Genomic DNA, 23,716 nt, shown 5'->3' with positions numbered 1-23,716 from the left:
TAAAAAACTTGGTCAGAGGTGGAAATATAACCTAGCGCTTTTGCCTTGTGTTGTAGGGAGAACCAGGGAAGAAAGGCACCTCTGGGACCAAGGTAATCAATGGGGAGCCCACACCTTCCAGAGTTACATAGGTACCAAACACAGCAGGCTGCTCGCAGCTGGAGCTCTGGGTACAGCAGTGTAGAAGGGCTGCACTGAGTTAGGGTGAAGGTCCACCCATCCCAGCATCTCACCTCCAAGAGTGACCAACTTCCCTGGAAGTCCTGGAAACAACGCAAAAGCAGGATGTCCTGTGTGAGAGGTGGTGTCTCATGGGTTTGATAGCTCTTGGTAGATTTTGCTTCCGTGAATTTAGTCACCCCATATAAACCTTTAACACCCTCAAACTCCCTGGGCAAGGCATTGCACAGGTTAGCTAAACAGCAGCTGGCAAACAACACCCTTTGATCTGTTTTGAAGCTGACCCCTGCTCATTTTATTTCCTGTTTACTTGTCCTTAGGTTAGATGAGACTACGAAGAATCCTCTTCATCTCGCCCTTGGCTTTTCTTTCTCTTATTTTAGCTTTGGTTGCATCTTCCAAAGCTAAAGGCTGAAAAAGAAAGGCCAAAAAAGCTTATAGAAGCTCCTACTCCTCTCTTTTAGGGAGAAGCTGGTGTCCCTGGAGAACCAGGAGAGAGAGGAATCAGGGTAATAATTGTTATTATTATAATTTTCTGCCCAGGTGAGTGGTGGGGCATGAGGGGAGGCTGCTCTGCTGCTGCCCAGGCACCCCTGGTCTGGGCAGAGGGGAGGACTTCCTTCTCCAGCCCAAGGAGAGTCCCCACTTAGAAACATCCATGTGCAAGTATTTCTTTCCTGAGTGAAAAATCATAGAGGGGTAGCATTTTTCTTGTTTTTACTTTTTTGAACTGCTGGATGTGCTCGAAAATAATTTCTGATTGCTTCTCTGAATCCTTTCTTGCAGGGTCCACCTGGACTCCCAGGACGGCCTGGAGAGCAGGGGATAAAAGGCGATACAGGACAACCTGGAAAGGATGTAAGGCAATTCCTAAAGGAGCAGTTGAGAGGGAGGACTTGGGGTAGTGCAATGCCAATAAAAGAAACAACCATATTTTTTTCTGCCTTACAGCCTGCGAGGCATAGAAAGCTCCCTCCCTCTTTCCTGGGGAGGGGGTCTCCTCTTCAAAGGGAAGATTAGGGCTGTTTCTCCCTTCTTATTTGATTAGCTAGAGCACAAATTAGATAGCAGGACTGTGCACTGGGGGTTTCTGAGTGTGCAAAAACTTCCCCAGCCCCACGCTGCTGGAAATGAAACGCTTAACACTGTCTCAGTCTGGTGATGAAGGGAAATGATGCACTTACGCTCTGTCTGCCTGATCTCCCTCTAATAACTTTGGAAAACACTGATCGGCTACATTGTCAGAGGTCTCAAAGACATGGTGTTTCTACAAACTTTGTGAAACTGAGCAGCTGACTAGGGGAAAGCCCCTAATGAGCCTACCCACTGAGGAAGAGGCTAATAATCTCACCCCTTATTAAATATCAGAGAACTGCTCCACAGGAGAGATGTTGAAATCCAGATTTCATTAGCTCAGCTGCTCAAAGACGGGCTTGTTAGTCCGTCGGATGCTGAGCTGGCAAGAAGAGAGGAGACTGCTGAGACCCCCTTCCCTAACATGGCTTTTTCTCATCCTGCCTCCCTCTCCACCTCCTAGGGAATCACTGGAGAGAAGGGAGACAAGGGCGAATCTGTAGGTTTGCATATTCCCATTTATAACCTTGCATGACAGAGAGTCTCTTTGGGGACTAAAATGTTGAATTGCACCACTCACTGTTTTTTGGGGGGTGGGGGTATGGCGGTGTTCTGTCTTCATAGGGTGAGCCTGGGCTGCCTGGGACTCCTGGAAGCATTGTGAGTAATGCCTAATTCTGTTGTCTTACACATTTTTTCGGGGAAGGGATATATTGAGATTTATCATCAATCCTGGGTACCACAGAGGACACGTTGCCAGAACTTATTGCTTGCAACAGTGCATGTTGAGGAGTGGATTTTCCTCCTAGCCTTATCAAAGGTGCAAAGCAGTGCAGCTAGCTCCTCTACAGATATATGCATGAATCCCACCCCAAATGGCTTGTTATTGGTGATGCAAGAAGACTGTGACACAGAAGAGACTAAAAGCTAGCTGTGAACTCATCTGATACTTTTAATCACCACCTGTTGTGTAATCAGGGCATCTGGGCTCCTTCTATAGTCAAGGCAGACAGATGGATGCCTTCTAGGAAAGGTGCTTAGGCAGACGGGATGACTCATGCTCAGGACTCTCCTGTGCCTTTGCATGGAGTTTTCCTTTGGATAAGAGGCCTAACATCAAGTTGGGTCAGATGAATAGCGAGCAACTCAACCTAGGTTCATCAAAATAAGGCTGGAAGAGATTTTGAAGGGTCATTTAGGTGATCAGGAAGGTGTTTCAGTACATGAATGTGCAAGGAGGAGGCATTTTTTTCACCCTGTTGGCTTCAGTGGAGGTAAAGCGACACCAGTGCAAAACCGAGCCACTGCCTTAGGACTGGGAGCCACAGCCTCTTGGGAGAGCTGTGCTAGACACTACCTTCCATCCCTAGGGATGAGGCATTGGCAGGATCTGAGTAAGAGGCCGCTTCAAAGTGGGCAAAATGCTACCAACCACCTTCAGCAGTATTATTCCTGTACGAAACAGTGGTTTCTGCCAACTTCGGAACTCAGGACAAGCCAGGAGCAAGGAGTCATTGCCTTCTGGTGATGGATGCCTCTCTCCACATATCACAGCTCTCTGCTCCCAACCCTACCAACATTCTGTTTGAAACCACCCCATTTTTCGGTTCCAGCCCCATTTTCAGATGTTGTTATCGACTGGGGCTCCTGTTCACTTCTCTCTTGTGTGTTCTGCACTACTTGGACTCTGGTATGTTTGGGAGAGGGACATGGGGATATAAAGCACCCCCTGTTCCCTTCAAAACTGGGATGAGCCTTATTGCTCCAGGGTATGGCAAGATCCTCCTCTGCTAATGCATAACCATCTCACTCCATCACCCAGGTAGGTGGTCTTAGGGTTCAAAAGGCTTGTTCTCCCTCATGCAGTTACCCAACTGGCTACTCAAATATCCCACTAAATGCCCATGTCAGAGAAGGACCCAAGCAATGTCCTGAGCAGCAGGGAAGTGGTATCTGTGTGACCCCTGTTCCCTTTGAGAGGGACTTCACTGGAAATGTGTTGGTTGACACCAACATCACAGCCACCCTGAATCTCTTACCTGGGAGAGCAAAAATGCTGTACCAGCTCCCTGTTGGTTTGAGTTCAAACATAGCAGGTTTAGGTTGCTGGCTGTTTTGGGAGAAAGCAGATGGCTCTGTGCCCATGGATAAGGGCTAATGGGGATAAAAGACACATGGAGGTGAGACCTTCTGTCAAAGACATCATCGTTCACTTTGTGAGCAAGGTTTCTTCCATTTTTTTGCAGATGTCTTCTCTGGAGAACACCATCACCCTGAAAGGCAACAAGGTAAGATCTCCTCCTTGCTGGAGAAGATATGTGTTGAAGCTGAATATGTGCTTATTTAAGCAGCATGTTTCAAGTGAAGAGCAGAGTTGCTCCAAATTTAAATATGTGAATCAATGAGATAGTTACAAGAAAATGCTCGTTGGTCCATGTGGAAAAGATGTTGTTAGTCTGGGCCCAGTGTGTGAGAAATACCACAATGCATGATGAAACCAGCATCTCCACTGGGAATTTTAGAGGGGATGAAGAACTAACATGTTGCTGCTGGCTTACAGGGGCATCGTGGAAAGGATGGCTTGAAAGGTGAAAGAGGTCCTCCAGGCCCAAAGGTATGTCCCAAATACATGAAGACATCTTTGTGTTGGTGCTATTGTGTTGGGCTGGCCGGGGGAAAGAGCACCCATCTCAGATCTCTTCTGACCCCCCAAAAGATTGGGTTTTCAAAGCAGAGTTTCTGAGCTGGGCTCATAAACTTCTGGTCACAGTGATGCTGTAGTCCTACAACTTGATTAAGCAGACACATGACATTTAGTCAGGAAGATGTTCAGGAGCCAGATGGGATAAATTTCTAAAATGTTCAGGGCTGTTTCCTTCCTTTCTTTTCCCCCTGCAAGTTGAAGAGCACATCAGAAAGTGATGGAAGGAGAGAAGGTTTCTGATACCACACACATCTAGAAGTTTTTAGAGGTAGAACCAACTCCTTCACTTAATGGAGAGGAAAATGCCGCAGAAGGCAGCATCAGTGAGTACAGGTGGATCTCCTGATCAGCACAAGATTCAGGTCTTTGCAAAAGCAAGGACTCATCCAGGTGACATGCATGGGCTGTGCCTCAGATGTACCCAGTTCAGCTAGTGCACCTCCACAATGTGGCTCCTTCGCCCTGGCACACCTTGGCATGGAGATGCAGCACCATCAGGGCCTTCCTGGCGCCCTTCATTCCACCGGAATCTGTCGATACAGAAACCAGATTTCAGTGAAATGAAGCCCGTCAGAGAGGCAGGTCAGCCTCTGCCTCAGTAGATATTCCTCACCCCACCACTGGACTTCCCAAGCCATTGCAGCTTTTCCGTTGTTTCATCCGCAACGGTGGCCCAGGATCACACACCTGGAGAGCCGCCCCATGCTGGGCAAGAAGAGGCGGACAGCCTGTCCATGGGACTTGCTGTTGGGAGTCCAACCCATTGGAGATATTTGACCCGGACTGCATGTGGCAGTACAGAGGGCCACCAGGACCACAGCCACCTCCAGAATGGACTGCCAGCCATGGGGGCACCTTGGCCATCCTCCCTCTTGCTGCTACCTCTGCACAGCTGCCACAGCAGTGACAGCATCGGTGGCGCTGAGGAGGCCTCAAAAACCTTTGCATGTTGTGCATTGCCAAGAAATGCAGAAGGGGATGGTGCAAAGCTCTGGTCCAAACCCCACTTTGATGACGCTCACGTCTGGCTCTGGTCCAGGCCTGCCCTATGAACTGCAGCCAGCAGCTGTGTCCAATGGAGGAGTGAAGGAGCCCATTGAGCAGGGTTGGATTCAGCCCCTCTCTCTTAGACAACAGGGATTTGTCTGGGATCACTGTGAGGGCTGGTAGCAGAGTAAGGGCCAGATAAGTGACTCTTGCCCCTCCTCAGAGCTCCTCTTCTTGCTACTCATGGGGATAATGACTTAATTAATGCATTGTTCTTGTTCATTTGAAGGGAGAACCAGGTCCACCAGGCAAAGGAGTGGAAATGAAGGTAAACAAAATAAAAATTATAGAGCATATTAATGTTGGAAACACCTCCCTCTCTGCCTGGGGTTGGGATGGCAGAGGGGACCCAGTGTTCTGACCCTTCTTTCCTCTTGCAGGATCTGGAGAGGCTTTTTGAAGCAAATGGTATCAAGGTAGGTAATGCTTTGACCTTCCTTCTGACAAGGTGGTTGTAATTAAGATTTTTCATCTATTTCCTCTGGCCTTCTGGAGACTATGTGTGCTCCCCCAGGCCCAGCACTGGCACTCACAAGAAAGCAGGGTTATTATTTCCTTTTAGAGCTTACCATATATATTTAAATGCTTCTTGAATGGCTTTTCTGCTGCTGTGTTATGGGGTGGATGGTGGCTTTGAGGCCCATGTGACATTGAGACATGGCAAATACCTGTTCAGAGCTTGGTGCTACCACCTGGGTTGGCTTGTACTTCAGCACTGGGTCTGCACAGCCAGCAAGAGGAGACCCACACAGCCCTCTCAGTGCTCTGGCCACGCTGTGTCCTGCTTAGTGCAAAGTCCAGTTTGGGTTGTCCCTTAGCTCATAACACAAATAATAGTGAATAATCACCATGCAATACAGCAGTGCTAGACTGGTGGCCTCCCTCTCCACTCTTAAGATTGCCATCAAGCTCAGGAAGTGTGATGAGGCTCAGCTTTTAGTATCTACCAGGCAGGTACTTATAGTTGTGCTTATTACCTTCAGCTCCTTTCTGTAAGCTCTGGAGATACGACCGAGGGAAGTGAGGGACTGACTGATCTGGTCAAATGTAGGGATTTTATTTAGGATGGGGAGAGCCACCACGTAAGCACCATCAATCGGCTCCTAGATGCCCAAACCGTAGACACCTGTATTTAAATCAGCCATTGGCTGTCAGAGCACATTGCTTCACCAGGTGCCCTGTGAGCCCCACTGGAAACTCATCGGGTGTTGTTTCAGGGTGGCTGCACTTGCGCTGTTGTATGTCAGGAATAGGAGGGTGGCACTGGGCTGCTGCCTTAATGGTCTCCACCGGTTGCAGCTGGCACTGCTGAAGGACCTCTCCAACGCACTCCTGCGGGATGGGCTGGACAGGCTGGTGCAGCAGCTGGGTGGCTCCAGGACAAGCAAGACCTCCAGGAGAAAGCAGGCACCTCTGCATGCCACCAAGTATGGCGTGAGTATTGTCATCTGTCATCCTCAGGGGGCAGACAGACCTCGAGGGAAATGAGAGAGAGAAAGAAATGAATCATTGAAGGCTTCAGGGTCACCTCTGTCATCAAGCAGGTTGTGATGACTTGCAGCTACTGTAAGAAACAGTTAAGCTGGAAGAGGCTAATGGCTCACACTAGGATCTTGGATCTTCAGCTTAAGCTGATGGGATTACAAAGCACTCTTTTTTTTCAGTGGAAATAAAAGAATCAGTCAACCCTTGTTGTTGATGTTGGTAGCTAGAAGCCATCCTCCAAAGCCATCAGCCTCCTTGTGCCCTTTGAGGGCTGGGGGTTGCTGGAGTGGTGGGTGTGCAAGGAGAGCAAAGCAGCTGAAAGCATGAGAAGCAGTCACGAGGGCAGCCTCAAAAGAAAGAGGGATCTCAGGGACGCAGGACTAGCCTGGAAGGAAGGTTTGGAGGTGGCCAGCAGGGAATTGCTGGCTACTCGCTCCATTCTGGTTTGGGAAGACCACCAAGTGGGACAGCGAATGCTGGAGAGATGGGGCAGTGGGCAGAAATAACCTGTCAGGATCCAGCTCTTTGCCTGTGTGGTTCCTGGGAGCCACACTGACTCTTTTTTTTTTTTTTTATATTGCAGGATTCTCTGGTGTTTGATAATTCTCATGATGCCCTGGTGAGCACCGAGGTGACAGAAGAAGCACAGAGCCTGGAGATGGAGGCTCAGTTTAGTGTGCCGATGTCTGGAGGACTCCCTAAGGTGAAAATAAACAGCACAGCTGATGAAATGCAGTTATGTAGATCTGTGTTCCTGTCTATCTGGTCTGCTGCAGCAATAATATTAAGAGATTGCACATCCGATGTGTACCAGCTTCCTGTGAGCTCCCAGTCCATGCTCCAGTGATGCCTCCTGCTGATCCTCATCCTCCCTTCCTCTCCATCCAACCACAGCTCCTTCTTGACTTCTCAGCAAAAACCAGCACAGGTTGGGTCATGCTAGTTATCTGTTGAACTCGCCCTGCAACTTCTCTTTACTTGGAGGCCGTAATCTCAGTGCGTCTCTCCTGGCCCAGCAGGGATGGATCCAATCCTACTGTCAGACTGGATTGAGATTGCCCAAGAGAGGAGTCCCTGCCATGACTCCACAGCTCTCATTTGCTTGAGTAACCAGGCTAATTGCTAGAGATAGTCTAGTCACCTGCATCCTTTGCAATTGCAAGTAATAGATAGTTTGTGGTACAGGAATTAGGAATTTATTAGCAATGTTAAGGCTTCATCTCCATGCTGGACCCAAATTCCAATGTGGTACAGTGCATCTCCAGGAATAACATCAGAGGGCTGTATCCAGGTCACCTCTCTTAGCTGCTGGAGGAGTCATGGATCTTAATTTGCCCGTACTAGACAGTCCTGATAAGACATAGTCCAGGAAATAGTGCCTGCAGCTGCGGTGGGGCTTTTCTAGTCCTCTTTTTATGACAGCCAAGAAGTGACTCACTCTCCATAAACCCTTCTTGGTCACTGGTAGGAAATGTTGTCTCTCACTGGAGCACAAGAGCTGTGGGGGTGTTTGGAGCCAACTCCTGATGATTGTATCTTCCTCTGTGGTTGGTTCACTAATGACCCAGTTGCTCAGGCACTTAGAGTGAGACAGGCTCATCCCCTCTCAGCTTGCTGTGATCTCAGGTGAGATGTTGCTTTTCTGGATCACTGGAACCTGGATGATAGGATTTTAGGGGCTTGAAAGGGGATGAAATGTTCACCAGCAGGTGTGTTTGCACCAAGAGACCCAAACTGGATCTGTATAAGTAACCGTCAAGCCAGCAATGCTGGGATTTGGGGTACAGAGACACCAAAACTGTCTTTGTTGAGCTTTGGGAGCCCAACCCAATCTGGCAGAAAGGGCTGGGGACCTCTCTGCTCATCTGGGCCAGCCTGTCTAGGCTAGACTTCAACCCAAGAGCTGGGAGCAAAGGGGTCAAAGCAGCCCTCCAACCCGTCAGGGATCCTTGCAGTCTGCCCCAGCCCATCCTTGTTGGCACTTCCCAAGTAAGGTGCAAGAGAGGTCTTGGCTCTCCCGCCTTGTCCTGCTGTCTCTGAGCATGCTGTTGAATAAATGGCAGTGTTGCTAAAGCAGTGTATTGTGGATGATGTCTTGATTTAGAAAAAGCAGTAACTTTCTTTGGTCTCCACAGGGTCCATCTGCTGGTGGTTCTGAACCTGAGTACCAGCCCCTAGGAAACCCTCCTGAGTACTTGGAGGAAACATCTGAGGAAAGAAGGAAGGAGAGAGACTCCAGAGGGACAAAGACTTCTCTCAGCAGTGTACGTAAATGCCTGTTCAGTGACTTTTAATTACTTTTCCGTTTGTGCTGATTTAATAGATGCAAAGTGGTTACATTTCTCAAAGCTTGATTGGACAAATCCTTGCAATTCTGTGAGTTTTGCCCCTATTTTACTGAAGTGAAGAGCTAAGTTAGAGAAAGGGTAAGGATGTCTGCATGAATCAATGTCAGAGCCCAGGAGAGGGTCTTTCTTTCCATCTTCCACTCTGGTAATTAGTAAGACTGTGTTGTTGCTCACCTACCACCCTCTGCAGAGCTTGGCTGTGCCCCCACCACACCCAGAAGATGATCTGCAAGGAAACCAGTCCATGGAGCTTCTCGAGTCCTTGGAGGAGAGAGTGGAAGGACAACCACAGCAGGACACCAGCCATGTATGTCTTCCGCAGCAGTGCTGGGCAGTAGACCGGTGTGGAGATAAGTGATAGACTGGAAGGGACTGGGATGCACATCTTTCACCCAGTGCTCTGAGTCCTGGGACAGCCCTCCCCACATGCCCAGAGGACACCACTGCTTGGACACTGGACCTGGGCAGGAAGCTGACGGCCAACCTTGTCCTCTGCATACAGGCAGGGAAGTGGGAACTCCCCAGAGCCCTTGGCAAATTGTTTAGGTGTTTAATTACCCACTTTATTGAAAGAAAAATTACAATCTCTTTCTAATCTGAATCCGTCTGGTTTCAGCATCCGTCCTATCTTTTGGGCTTGGTTGATTGAACGGTTGATGGATCAACCTTGTAATACTCCAGGGACAGTGCAGACCCCAGACAGTGAATTTAAGATATGCTCCCTGACAAGATATATCCTTTTCCTTCTTACTTTTCACAGATGTCTCAGAATAGTCCACAGACTCTCAGGTTTCCCTGCCCAGCGTTAGTCTTTTAAACCCTGGTATGCACTCTCCTGAACCCAGTGCAGGGTTGCAGAGTTTGACGCCCTTGAGGAAGATTTTAGGGTCTGAGCAGGAATTTGGGGACTTTTTCCTTTTTAAGGCCTCACAAACAAGAGCAAATTGTAATTTAACAAGCCTTTGCAGGTCAGCTCAGCCAAGGTGGCTGTCCCAGAGGGAACATGATGCAGGGTCATTCACCTTGCCTCTTCCTTCAAGGTCTGCAAGACATTTGCCTCTTAAAAAGTTGAAGTGGTTTGTTACTGCACCTCAGCTGAGGGACAGTAGCAAGGAGAGAGGTTTCTTCCATAGACAGGAGCTAGAGCTGCTTTACAAGTGCATGTGTATGTACCCTCTAAGACACGTTATATCATTTTCAGCAAAGTTGGAGGGTGCATCCAGACTGGTAGCAGCAGTTATCACATCTCAGCTGATCGGCAATAAGTTGTGGTGTTGCTGCAGCGTGGTTGTCTGAGATCTAACAGCCCATTTCACTCTTTTTTTCTTTTGTCTTTTTTTTTTTTCTACTCGCCTGGGCATGCATTTTCTCCTGAAAGCGCAAACCATGCTCTACTGCCATGTACCAAACCCAGCACCCTCCAGTTTTAACATCATCGTAACCACAAGTGCACAGTCCAGCCCAGCTGCCGGACCCTACCCCAACACCACGCATTGAGTGACCTTGATGACGGAGAGAGGGCAAATGCATTCATCCAGGGCTGTTTTCACACCTTTGTATACTGATGTGCTCCTGTGTGATGCTCTTTTTGAAAATACTCTGAGACAGGATGCCCACAGCCTTAAAAAGTGAAACAAAAAAAAAAAAAAATCCCTTGGATGTTTGCTTGCAGCCACAGGCACAGTTACTGCTAGGAACAGTATTAGCAAGGATATTTCTAGGAATAGCAATGGGAGGGGTAGCTCAAAGTGGGGAGACCCTGTTGGAGGAAATCTCGCTCCAATTTGAGTAATCTGCTGAACACTTGCTTCTGCTCCCAGATGCTTTAGCCATCTCCTGGCTGGCTCTGCGAATGAACACCACACTGTGTCACGAAGCTGGAACAATCTTTGTTGCAGCAACCACGAGAGGGCTCCCGGCACAAATGCACGCACGCGCACGCCCCACACACGCGTGTATGTGTGTAAGCTGCAGCTGCGGACACGGTGGCCTGTGCCCTGAGCATCCATCAGCTTTGTTTCTCCTCCTGGATGTTCTGTTTCCCTCGGCTGAGCATGGTTAAACTAGAGAGAGACCTGGAAGCACAGAGCTTCCAATTTCTTGTGGGAAAATTCTCATTTCTTGTGGGATTGGGCTGCAGGACCCTGGATGAGGTGGGAGCTTTTTGGTACTCCACTCTTGAAAGCAAGTAGAGCTCAGTCCCTATGGACCCGCACCCAGAGACCATGAAATTGGGGAGGTCCCGAATCTGTGGCTCCATTTGAAACTGTGGAATTTAGCCATGCTGGATGCTCTTTATGAGCAGATTCCTCCAGGCTTCACACACGCCCCACGTGCAATCATTTAGTAAATCAGACCCACCACAGACACAGCAACTTCTTCAATGAAGCAGGAGTGACCCCCTATATTTCTTTGATGTCTGGGAGCTAAATCCCAGAAAAGGGACAGTGTGGCCATGCCAAATGTGACATTTGGGCAGAAAGGAGAACTGTCCTGAGTAATCAGGGATGTAAGCAATTAATTTAATCCCTGCATCCCAAGGACCAGGGGCAGGTGCTGATCTCTTCTCCCTGACGACCAGTGATAGGACCCAAGGGAACAGTAGGAAGATATGCCAGGGGTGGTTTAGGTTGGACATTAGGAAAAGGTTCTTCACCCAGAGGGTGGTGGAGCACTGGAACAGGCTCCCCCAGGAGGCAGTCACGGCGCCAAGCCTGACAACATTCAAGAAGCATTTGGCCAACGTCCTCAGCCATATGGTGTGAATTTTGGGGTTGTCCTACGCAGGGACAGGAGTTGGACTCGATGATCCTTGTGGGTCCCTTCCAACTCAGGACATTCTATGATTCTACGACCAAAAGCAGTCTTCTGTGTCCCATTTGGGACGCCACTTTTTTTAAAGCCCAATGGGAAGTGCAGAGCAGAGCCACAGAACTGATTCCCATCTGGCTTCCAGGCTCATTTATCATGAGAGACCTAAGACCAGACATTCTTTAGCCAGACTCAGGGTGCCTGAGATGACTTGATTTCTGCATTGAAGAGCTTTCACAAGAAGGAGATACCAAATATTAAAGGGCTCTTTAATCTTGCAGTGGAAGGCAGAAGAGCTGGAGGGAGGAAACAGAAGACTTATAATTTAAATGGGAAATTAGAGCTCAAGCTGATTAACCCTGGGAGCAGGCTGGAGGGAGATGGGACAAGGCAGCGATTCCCCATCTGTCGCTGCCCGAGTTATCAGGAGCAGAGCAGAGGGGGCTGGGGGAAAGTTTGCACTTTGGGTTTATAGAGGTGATCTCTTGCCCCGTTGGGGCTGGTGTTCAAGAGCCCTATAGATTAGCACGGGCAATACCATTGCCGTCCGACAGAGATGCTGCACCTACACGTTTGGCAATAATTACTGGTGTAATCCTGCAACTCAGTGTTGCCAGACACCTTTTTCTGAATCCCAGCCCAGAGGATTCCCCATCAAATGAAGATTTGTTTGAAAGATGGGCAGACAGCACTACCTTTCCTGCTCTCATGTCCCATGATCCCCATTTTGGTAGGAGCACCTGTAAAAGTGGAACAGCTGCCGCAAGTTTTTTAGGGCAGTTCAAACCCCCCAGCACAATAGGATCTGTACCCCAAGGTGTTTTACTCAGTTGCATTTGGCATAAAATCCCTTTTATCATCAAGAGGAGGGAAAAGTGTGGTCCAAAGGCAGGGAAACAGGAGCAGCCCCTCTCTCCCTGCAGCTCCTGCATCCTCTCATCCCTGGTGGCTCCCGCAGCTGAACTGAACTCAGCGGAGGACAATGCAAAAGGAGCAAAATAGAGCCCTTTTTTTTCCCGTCAGCAGCAGCTGTAATCACAAATTTTACCTGTTAAAAGGTTCATGGGGCCCTAGAGAGAAGCAGCCTGTAATAGCCCAAGAGCTTAATCTCAGAGGTGCAATTTCTGGCTGGCAGGAGTTAATGGGGGAAGCAAATTAACTGATATAAAGAGGCAGGATGAGCCCAGGTACACGTGCCCATGCGAGAAGCGGTGGCCGGATACTCTTTCCATGGATGAGCCACTTCTCTGGCATTGCAGGACCGTACTGGCCAATTCCTGCCTCCTCCATCTCCCAAATCCCCTGCAGTTAAGCTTACTCATTTTCAGAGTTAATTCAGATAAATGCCCCTGGTTGTCTCCATGTGGATAAACCCGTAGTCACTTAATTTTTCTACCTGATATCTTGTTGGCCTTTTCTATTTCTCTCTTTACTGTACCTCTTTCTTTGCAGGAATATTTTTTTACACCCCCTTTTATTTCTATTTTTCTCTTTCCTGTCCTAACTTTATCTGTTCCTTTCCTCCTTTTCTTCCTTCTCTCTTTTCCTTTCTTTTTTACGCTGTCACCTGCCATCAGTAAATCATTCCTTTAGAAAGCAGCAGCCTCTCTACTTTTCTTTGAGGTGCGTTTTTGCTGACCTCTCAGAGCAAGAAACTGCTGAAATTGCAGAGGAATTGCAGAATGAAGGAGCGTTATTACCCCCTGCAATTTCCCACCACCCCAGTAAATGGCAGTTTTATGAGATCGCATGCATACGGGTCGCCTTCAAAACCTCGGCGAGGTCTTGGCAACCCGTGGGTTTGCCTCGCTGCTGCCTTGTGACGCTGTTCGCACGTCTGCAAATTGAACGTGGACCCGTGCTAAAGAGCAGCGGCGTTTTACAGCCTGTCTGCACGCAGATGAGCTGTGACCCAGCGCAGGATGGATGGGAATGTCCACATGGTCTCATCTGATGGTGCCATCTGATCCACCCAGATCACCTCTGCATAAGCCTGGGAGATGTTTCTCTAGCCTGTCCCACAAAAACACTAGCCTGTCCCGCATCACTGACCTATCTTGCATTCCTCCTTCTGTCTCTTCGCCATGTTTCAGTAAAGAATTTCAATTTTAATTGGACCAAAATAATTTTTTTTTTTCCCTCTTACGTATTTTGGTGAGTCAGAAGCTTCCTGGGCTCATTAGCCACTAGGTGAAACTATCATCCGGCTAGTTAAAATCCAGCAAAACAGGACTATCATCCCTGCAAACCTGACAGTGTAATGTCCAGGGCTGGACTAACCAGCATTTCTTGGAAGTCCTTCATTTAGGATTTACTTTCCCTTAACTTTAACCATCTAAAAGTTTCAACACATACTTCTAGGTGAAATTAAATTAGATTAATCCAGTCTTTGTTTCTGCAACAAAAAATGTGGGAATAGTGCTAAATAACTGCACCCCATCCTGGCTTTTCCCTCTCCTTCATGTGCTCCTAGCAGTTCTCAGGGTTGGGGTTTGGGTGCAAGGAGGTGCCCGGCTTTCTTTCGTTATAAATCAGTTCACTGCTTTTTTGCTTTCTTATCAAAATATTCAGCAAAGCTACACTGCAGCGCTTCCACTGTGTGGTTCGGAGAATAATTGCTGTACACTGGGATACCCACTAGCTAGGAATATTATAATTTTTACAACAGCAAGCAGATAATTTACTGTTGCTAATATGGAAAAGAACAAACAATTTGTGATCCAGGCCGGTAACTATTTGTACAAGCTTTATTGTGTGTGCCTTAAAAATATATTGGCCAAAATCATGAGCACTGCAAACATCACCAAGTGGCAGGTTAATGTGTAGACATTAATAGGCATTAATAGTTGTGTTATTCCAGTCAGGTATACTGGGTACATTAAATGCACAGCAAGTGTGTTACCCAGCCATGGCTGGTGCAGGGAGGCATTTGCAGTTCAAAGTTGCAATGTTTTAGGTAGTTTTAATTTCTTTGAAATAATAGTAAATTAATTGCACAGTGCTAAATAATATATATATTATGATTACTATATATATACTATTAGGTGCTCAGCAAGATGTTGTTTCCTTTCCCACAGGAAAATGTGAATTTGGATGATGGCTCTGCGCTCCCAAGACATGTGAGAGCCAGGAGATCTGCCAAGCACGAGAGACACATGGTAAAGACCCTGTTTTACCATGGTGGCTTCGGGCCGGCCTATGTGCAAAAGCAGAGCCACCGGCGCGATCCAGGAGGAAGCGGTGACCCTTCCTTATTGGCTCCATCACAGGTTCATTCCCCTGGTGCCCCAGGAGCTCGGAAATCCCCATCTGGATCTGCGGTGAGTGAAGACCCCCATACAAAGTTGTCTTCAAACACATGGACACAAGGGGAACCGCACTTGCCCACTTTTGCAAAGTCACGATGAATGTAGAGGGGGGCGTGAAAGGTTAGTGATAAATATTAATAAATAAAGCAAGAAACAGCTGCAGAAGAAGCTGTTTTTCTTGGCAGAGCAGATTGTTCTTCCTGTATCTGGCAAGGGAAACGTGATGCTCAGAAAACAGAAGTGGGGAAAATCAAACATAATTAGTGAGGGAACATAATAACCTGGTTCATTGGGGAAAGCAGCATAACTGAAGGGTGTTTTGTGTCCTGAGAGTGTAGAAGATATTCGCATGTGTGTTTAAATGTGTAAATATATGTGTGTGTTTATAAACTTGTACATCTCTGACATACCTACAATTACATCGCCGACTTTAACACAATATGCCAAAATGGAATGAGCGAAGAGGTGATTTTTCCAAAATTTAGGAGAGAAAGACCTATTTCCCAGAGTTAAAGATGAAAAAATCTGAACAAAAGATTTCCCCTAAGTTTGAATGAATTTCTTTGAAAGCAGTGAGTGACCCTCACCCTGCGTTCCCAGGAGAAACAGCAGCACTGAGCTAAGACTGTCCACGCCATGAGAAAACACATCTCTTCTCATAGCCCTCCGTAAAGCACCAGGGTTAAGGTGGGACATCTGTGCCGTTGCCAAAAGTCTGGTACTGAGGCATTTCTTGGTTCACGGACCCTGCCAGCCCATACGTGATGGACAGAACCAACTCTCAGATGTCCCGTCCAGGCTGGAGCAGATCAGAAGGAGCCTGGAGGCCACCCTATATCCAATCAAGGGCACTTCAATGGGGGTCTCACAATGCCTGGTAACACACGGCTTCCCTACGAGATGCCTCCAGCCTCTCCACTAGCTGCCTAACATCTTGCTGCTCAGAGATGTCTTTTCCATGGCTTAGGGGCGAAATGTTTCTCCAACTGCTCTCCCACTTTCCTCTTTTCTTTTTCAATTCAAGGCATACCCAGGCGCTCATCACCCGAGGAGAATTAAGGTACAGCATTCATGTTGTACTCCTCTTATCGCAGCTGCGTGGGGTGAAGATGCAGCTGGTTCATCCTCTCATCACACCGCATCCCAGCCCTGTTCTGTACGTGCTTTTTTTTCCTTACAGAAGGAGGAAAGTGGGCCAGCAGATCCACCCTCCCATGGCCAAAAGGTCAGTGCTTTTGTTTCACCTTTTAACACAGATACCCAGCAGTGCTGGGGGGAGGCAGGACAGTGATCCATCTTCCCAGAGCAGTCTCATTTGGAGGCTGAGGAATCACAGGTGAAAACTGGCCAGGCCAGTGGGTTCAAGGGGTAGTAAACAACAGTTTTGTTGATTGGTAATGAGCAGAGATCCCAGGCTTGAACCTTTCACAGTTCATCCAAACAAGAGGTTTGTGTTTTGGGGATCCTTAATCTCTCCTCTGTGAACTTCTCCCATCTCCCTTAAATTCATCGCATCTTTTAACATCTGCAGTAGCCTGGGGCAGGAAGACCCTCAGCTTACCACTCATATCTGGCCCTTACTCTGTAATTTATGTTTTCTCTCTCTACATTTCCACTGCACAGGATAGGAGGGATGGGGTCAGGGACATCCCTGATCTGGTTTGGGAATGCAAGTGGTGGAAATGAGGGGTTCCTCCACAGAGGTTTGCCAAAAGCTGATGCAGGAACAAGGGCAGCACCCTCCTGGTCCAAAGAGGGAAAGAAAAACGTAGCAATGCATGTTTGCAATTGGAGATGCTGCCTGTTGTTTTCCAGGGAGAAATGGGAGCTCCGGGAGCCCGTGGAGACAAAGGAGAAAAGGTAGCGATATCGCTTTTCTGGCCTGAGCCTCTGAGACCATGAGAAGGCTCTTGGTGCTAAGAGGGTCTGGAAAGGGAGAGGCAGCTGGGGACATGCTAATGGAGAGGACATTCAGGGTTTATGGGAGATTGTGCCAATGCAAATTGGGATTGCCTCAGTCCCACCTTTATCCCTGAATCTGGCTGCGTGTTTCTATTCCCTCCCTTCCAGCAATGCTCACAGGCATCTGCCTTGTGCTCAGGAGTAAATGCAAAAATTCAGGGGGTTTTCCTGATGTTCATTTTCTGCTGGACCAGTGAACTAAACCAGGTGACAGACAAGAAAAAGCCAGCCCTGGCACGAGAACAGGGATGGAAGAAGGGCCACACAAAACACCATTTCATGAACACTTTTGGCAACAAAGGCTTACAGAGACCAAATGGCAGATCTGGGGTGGTGGGACCCAGATATTCAGGAGAAAGGCAGACAAGGCAGGGCTGTTGTTAAAAGGCACAGCCCAATGGGGAAGGGGTACTTTGCATGGGCTATCCTTTAAACACCTGTGTGGTGCATCATCCTGGGGACACAGGCATGAGAAGGGAGGGAGGGAGGGGAGGTGGCTGGAAGGTGGATGGTTTTTGTCTTGCAGGGGCAGCCTGGGGAGATGGGGGAACCTGGAGAAAAGGTGAGCTGTGGAGTCGGTATCAGCAGCTGGAGCAGGACAGCGTTACCAGCTAAGTGGCCCAAATCCAGCACTGGAGATTGCCATAGGAAAGTTAAAATCTGCTGGGTCAGTCCAGTACTCCGTCTCAGTGTGGCTCTGTGTTAGGGCATTTGGCTCTTCCCTGGTCACGCAGCCACTGCCCACCTCCTCTGGGGAAAGGAGGTGGAGGTCAGGGGGGCCAGTTGCTCCATGCTGCCACAGGCTATGAGCACAACTAGAAACCTTTGCTCTTTCTCAGGGTTGCACTGAGGTGGTGCTTCACATGACTTGTCTTGCACAGGCTTGGTAACTCTCTCTTTATTTCATAGGGCACCAAAGGAGACAGAGGTGAAAATGGTCAAAAGGTAAAGAACAGCGTTGGTACCACAGTCGGGAGTGTCTCTTCTTACACTGTGAGAGCTTGTCTCCTGCTCTCCCTCCTCCTTTTGCCATACCTAACCTCCCCAACTCAGGGGAAGATGTCCAGGTAACCTCCTGAGATGTGGGCTCAGTGTGACCAGTCACTCAATGGGGACCCAGCATCTCCCTGTTGACTAGGGAGGGACTCCAGATGGCTCACGTAGACAGGACACCTTATAAAAAAAAAAAAGTTATGTCAGAAGATGAGCATCTCGCCCAGAGTCCTCTGATATCATCTCCAGTAATATTCCTGCAACTCAGCTCACTCTTTTCTAAAGCTGTTTAAATGCTCTCAGCAGCTTTGTCTTTCCAGGTCAGATAAGATTTCCCATCATCTAAAGGAGATGTGATGGTCAGTGAGAGCTCTCTAGAAACCCTCAATGTAGGATCAGCTCTGAAGGACTTCAGCTGGGTGTCCAGGGAGCAGCATGAAGCAAGATCTCATTTTGATGGGACCACAGTAGAAGGATTGATCTTGATTTTTCCTGACCTTCTTTTCTTCACAGGGAGAACCAGGAATTGGGTTCAGAGGTCCTGTTGGTCAGGCTGGGCCACCTGGATTTAAGGTAAGTCTTTCTTCTCTTCTAGCTAGGATCTCACTTGTTTTTTTCTGGGTCTTTCTCTTTGTAGTCCCTGCTTTCCACTGCTGGGTGTGGAGCACAGAACTGGCTGGGGCTACAAAGGTAAAGCACCAAAGCCAGACCCAGCCTGGGAAGGCAGGAACACCATCACATGGGTTTGGGACAGAAGGGGTGCTCTGTGTCCTCCAAAGGGCCATTTCAAAGCAGAGGATAAATATCATAGAATCATAGAATGGTTTGGGTTGGGACTTTTAAAGGTCATGTGGTCCAACCCCCCTGCAATGAGCAGGGACATCTTTGACTACTAGATCAGGCTGTGAAATATGGCTGTGAAAAAAATCCAGGGAATTGTGGTCTCAGCAGAGCTGCATTTCTGTGATCCTTTGGGATGTTGCAGGTCTGCAGGGTCTGAATTCACTGGAGAGCTCTGAAGGTCTGCAGGTAAGGGCTTCCTGCTTAGCAAGCCATGGTACAGCCCTTTCTCCAGCCCTAGGACCTCTCTTATGGACCAGGGCTGGAGGGGGTGTCCCCAATTCTGTGTATTGGTCTTGTGAATTCAAGAAGACACCCCAGGCTTTCTCCAGGACCTTTAGGGGGGCACTTAATCCCACCTACGATCCAAATTCTTTGTGATCCACACAACAGGGTGAGCCAGGGGCCCCAGGACCTCCAGGAGCTCAGGGCATCCAGGGCATTCGCGGCAATGCCGGCACCCCCGGGTCACAGGGGGACAGAGGGGCTCCAGGTCTGCCCGGGATGCCAGGACAGAAGGTAAGTGGTGTGCAGTGAGGGGACAGCATGTGTCCCTCTCACCTAGCCACCTCTAGGTGAGAACAATGATGGCCCTACTGAGACTGTCTACACTGGGTGTCCACTGTGGGTCAAGCCCCCACCTATCCAGGTCTCCTGACCCTGAGCCTATATGTAGTTAGTGAAGAGAAGCAGGAACAAAGCCTGGTTGCAAAAGGAGAGGTAACAGCATTTATTAGACCAACTGATGTTGTTGGGGGAAAAAAATAGGCCAAAAGATTTGGTACAGGGGGATGTCCTTCAGGTTCAAAAAAAAAAAAAAGCAGTGGAGCTCCAAGCAAGGTGGGGACCTGTTGTTCTTCTCTTAAATTTAGTGATATGACTTGATGAGACGACTGGGAAGAAAAGGGGATGTCAGCGACGGGTTTTGGGGTCATTAGCCCCTGGGAACCGAAGGAGCAATGGGTCAGGCTCATTGCAGGGACATGGAGGCTTAGCTGGAGGTGGGGTGGGGGACAGCAATGTGCTTAAACGCAGGGTCTTGGTGTAACTGGAGTCCCGTCTCCTCAACAACGAGGTCCACACAAGGAGGTTATTCCTCCTGCTTGCTGCCAGTGCAGGGAGCACCTGGATGCACCAGCTCCTGCTTTCTGCCTGGATGGGGGAAAGCAGGACCTTTCCCATCAGGGTGTTCTCCTCCTTAAAGGATTTTGTTTTCAAGGGGGAGCGTGGGAAGAGAGGCCGGAATGGATTTGCTGGGCCTGCGGGACCATCAGGATCCCCAGGAAAAGAGGTGAGTTTTTACATTGCCCCTGTGTCTTTTGAGCAGCAGAGGGATGGCTGAGAGAGAGGTTGAGGCCCTGGCACCTGGGCTGGTTGTGCTTTCACTCTCTTGGAGCACTGGGAAAGGAGAGCACTGAGGACTTGCAAAGCAAAGTCCTCCCTTCTATTTTGCTTTCCTTGCCCTACAGGGGATTCCCGGGATACCTGGACCCAAAGGCAACAAGGTCAGTGCCAACCTGCTAGGCAGATCACAAGTAGCTGAGATCCTGGAGTGGCAATGGGACAGCCCACTGCCCTCCCCTGGCTCCTTATCCCTCACCCCATCCAGCCACTTCATCCCTCTTTCACCTTCATGCCCATCTTCCCCATGGTTGCTGGAGCATCCTCCAGAGACAGCAGCAGAAAGTCAATGGAAGTGAGTCTCCTGACTCTTTCTGTGACTTCTAAATCATGGTCAAACTAACCAGCAATCATGTGATATGGTGTCCTTGCTCCAAATGAGACCTCTGGGATTCTCTGATCTGCAGGGAGAAATCGGCGTTGGAGCAGCTGGCCCAAGAGGTCCCCGCGGACTACCTGGCCCCCGGGTAGGTCCTTGCATAAATATTCCTGGCTTGGCTTCTTGCAGCCTACCCTATTTTTGAGGCAGCTTTATACCATCACCTCCCACTCACCCATCTTAGAAGATGCCTAAAGGGCTGATTTCAGAGCCCTCCTTAATTTTTCACCAGCCAGATTTGGAGGTGACGGACACTGCTATGCCCAGCCGGAGCTGGCACTGACCAGAATCTGTCCACAGGTCACAGTTAGCATCCCCTCCATAATTAGATACCCTCAAGCATTACAGATTGCCCTGGTCAACTGCATGGCCAAGTGAATCCTGCCCCACTGTGTTGAATGTGCTTTCACTGGCTAGATGGGAGCAATGAAGGCAATATCTACACCCCTACATATGCGTGTTTTAATCCTAGCAGCTTGGTGAGGAACCACCTCAGTTTTTTATGCTTTGGGGCTGCTACCTGCAAGCTCGTTCCTTCAGAAATCTGCCTCCAGCTTTTTTATCCTCGTTCCCTTCTTCCCTCCTGTTGTCCTGGCAGAGGGAAACCAGCCCCCATCATCCTTGGGGCAGCAATGTTCAGTTTTCTTCACGCTGCTGAGAAGTTTTGGTCTCCTCCTGTCAAAGACCCCAGGGAGACTCTCTTGAGTCGTAATCAGAGGCCATGTTTCAATTTGCTGCTTCTGTGGCTGTTCCACAAATAAACTGATTTTATGCTGCAATCCATTTAGACAAACTCCCCATCTGCCAGCAGAACCGTTCAATGAGGCCCCTGAGACAAAACACTTAATGAGAATGTCAACAGCTGTGAAAGGTCTGGGGTAAACCTTGCTCAAGCTTCGTTATCTGAAGGAAATGATGAAATAATGTTTCTGCTCTTCTGACTCCAGCATAAATCTGGAGTGAATCACAGAATCTGAAATTACATTGGCTTTATATGAGAGATCTAAATTTGGACATGCAGGATGATGCCTAAGTCTAGGCATCTTAAAGACAGGTAAGTCTTGTAGGATCTACCTAGGGAGGTCATAAAAGGACTTCATAGACCCACCAGCACAGCTCTCCCTTGTAGCAAGGTTTGTAAGGAGCCAATAGCACACTTAAAGGGAGGCTCAGAACAAGGTCTGCAGCATGTGGAAACCACAGCTGGGCATGAAGGTAAGCCTCACATTGGTCTCTAAAGGCATGAGTTACTGTTGAGCCATTGACTGGTGGCCTCTTCCTTCTGAAAGTCAGTGGTATGAGTTCCAGGTGAATTCCTGGCTGCCTTATTTATTGTGGTGAGTCCTGCTGAAATTATGTTCAGCAATGAGTTACAAATGTGCAGAAAAGCTACTGAGCCCTCTAATCAGGGGGAAGAAATCACTCTGTCCCCGGAACATCTCAGACCTCTATCCCTTGTTGCACGTGCCTTTGTCAGATCTTAAGGAGGGACATCCTGAGGAGGGACATACCAAGTCATCCAGCCTCAGATGGCTTCTTCTGAGCTAGTCCTACCAGGGCCTCTCTCTACCAACAGAAAGGAAGAGACACCTTTTTGGAGTGATTTATATCATGCTAAATCAGGTGCAGATCATCTCATAAATGCCCATTTCTCTCAGGGACTGAGGAGAAGCTGAATCTTGAAGCTTCAATCTAACTGAAGCATTATTCTCTGAACACTGCAGTGTCTACCTGCTGTGGGTGATCTCAAGCCTTTTAGGCTCTTTCATCCAGATCCATAGGAGCATTAAGGCACCTAATCCTGATGGAGGTATAAGTGAAGAGGTTGGACAACTCCTTCAAGGATCTGGGCTTCCACATGCTTAATTCCTGTTGTCCCCAGTAGGATGGTTTGCAGAGCTGGGACTATGCATGTTTCATTTCTCTTTGTTGATGGCCATCACTACCCCTCTCCATCCTAACAGGGTGACAAGGGCATCATGGGAGTCCGGGGCCCCACTGGCACGATGGTGAGTGTTAAAATAGCACAGAGGGGTGATTTTACGGCATGGATAACAGTGGGCCCAGGGCTGGCAAAATCCCCATGAGCAACGAAAAAAATAAAATGGGTTGATGCTTTCAGTGGGAAATAGAGACTTTGGGAACCTGAATTCCGATGTTGTGTTGGGATGAGTGACTCTAAGTCCTGTAGGCAGCTGTGAGACATAAGGTGTCATGCAGAGAACAATTGCTTTATGCTCTTGTCCATTTGGCTGACTCATCTACAGGCTGCTTTTGAAGTCCTCCTGAAATATCACTGCCTCTCTGTCAGGTCTGCTTGCCTGCCTGGATTTCAGGGTCTTGTTCAGTTGTAAATTCCCTTTTCACTGATAGCGGACTGAGTCAGGGGAGACGAAGACCACAGCCAATATTTCGACAAGCACCTTTTTATTTATTAGGCTGTTATCACTACCGGAATGAATCTGTTATTAGGAGCAGGATGGGCCTTTGTGAAGCTCCTCAGAAGGTCAAGGGTGGTTGCAGTACCAGGTTTCGCCCTGGGATCTCATCCCTGAAGGGCTGATTCTCAGCAAGACTGGCCTTTACACCATGAGGGCTTGCAAGATGATGTGTCCCCGTGGTCAGAGCAGCAGCACAGGGCACAATGTGCTGGAAAACTCCAGGTTTTGTGCCCTTTGGGAAATATCTGTGCTCTGTCTCCTCCTCATCCATCCTGTCCATGCCCACTCCTGTGATGAGCTGCCAGTTCTGCAGGTGGAAGGTGCCACCTCTCTGCATAATCATGGAAGGTTGCCAGTCCCCAGTTTTGCAAATGGGTTACACCTGGGGTGACCACCATGGCTTTTCAGCTCTCCAGGTGTGGTTCCCATCCTGTCTCTGCCTCCAGGGGCTCCGACCTGCCCTGGGGGACATCTGGGGATCCCTGTCACCTCCACCTGTGAGGAGCCCTCCAGGAGCAACCCTTCCCCTATGCTCTCTGAGAGGTGGGGGATGAATCTCATTAATGTTAAGGGTACAAAAATCACACTACATATCTTGCAAAATGGGTGACGTTGGCTAAATTTATACATTCACCAAGAAATCCTGAGTTGTGCCTGAGACCCAATGGTGGGCAGAAGCTTAAGGCTAAATTTTCTCTTTGCACCACTGTGATTGACTTCTCCTCAAATTGCTCTCAGGGAGA

The 23,716-nt window shown here is 48.6% G+C and overlaps 1 protein-coding gene across 1 annotated transcript in view; it reads left to right on the top strand.

Moving 5' to 3' along the window:
* LOC104010519 (uncharacterized) overlaps positions 1–23,716 on the top strand; it is a 133,944-nt gene that overhangs the window by 77,953 nt on the left and 32,275 nt on the right. The window contains exons 44-67 of the mRNA XM_087765542.1: positions 645–689; positions 967–1,038; positions 1,718–1,753; positions 1,879–1,914; positions 3,501–3,542; positions 3,815–3,868; positions 5,235–5,273; positions 5,386–5,421; positions 6,305–6,439; positions 7,074–7,193; positions 8,626–8,754; positions 9,029–9,145; positions 14,727–14,969; positions 15,982–16,017; positions 16,138–16,182; positions 16,773–16,817; positions 17,446–17,481; positions 17,829–17,864; positions 18,426–18,485; positions 19,146–19,271; positions 19,972–20,043; positions 20,222–20,257; positions 20,561–20,620; positions 22,497–22,541. Coding sequence (XP_087621668.1) covers positions 645–689; positions 967–1,038; positions 1,718–1,753; positions 1,879–1,914; positions 3,501–3,542; positions 3,815–3,868; positions 5,235–5,273; positions 5,386–5,421; positions 6,305–6,439; positions 7,074–7,193; positions 8,626–8,754; positions 9,029–9,145; positions 14,727–14,969; positions 15,982–16,017; positions 16,138–16,182; positions 16,773–16,817; positions 17,446–17,481; positions 17,829–17,864; positions 18,426–18,485; positions 19,146–19,271; positions 19,972–20,043; positions 20,222–20,257; positions 20,561–20,620; positions 22,497–22,541 — 1,701 coding nt within the window. The remainder of the gene's footprint in view (positions 1–644; positions 690–966; positions 1,039–1,717; positions 1,754–1,878; positions 1,915–3,500; positions 3,543–3,814; positions 3,869–5,234; positions 5,274–5,385; positions 5,422–6,304; positions 6,440–7,073; positions 7,194–8,625; positions 8,755–9,028; positions 9,146–14,726; positions 14,970–15,981; positions 16,018–16,137; positions 16,183–16,772; positions 16,818–17,445; positions 17,482–17,828; positions 17,865–18,425; positions 18,486–19,145; positions 19,272–19,971; positions 20,044–20,221; positions 20,258–20,560; positions 20,621–22,496; positions 22,542–23,716) is intronic.

The sequence above is a fragment of the Nipponia nippon genome, unplaced genomic scaffold, assembly GCF_047370975.1.
Source record: "Nipponia nippon isolate SJK-2023a ecotype South Korea unplaced genomic scaffold, ASM4737097v1 scaffold_3, whole genome shotgun sequence".
In the NCBI taxonomy this organism is placed as follows: Eukaryota; Metazoa; Chordata; class Aves; order Pelecaniformes; family Threskiornithidae; genus Nipponia; species Nipponia nippon.
Note: the sequence above shows the minus strand (reverse complement) of the source record. Positions and strands in the feature narration are given on the sequence as shown.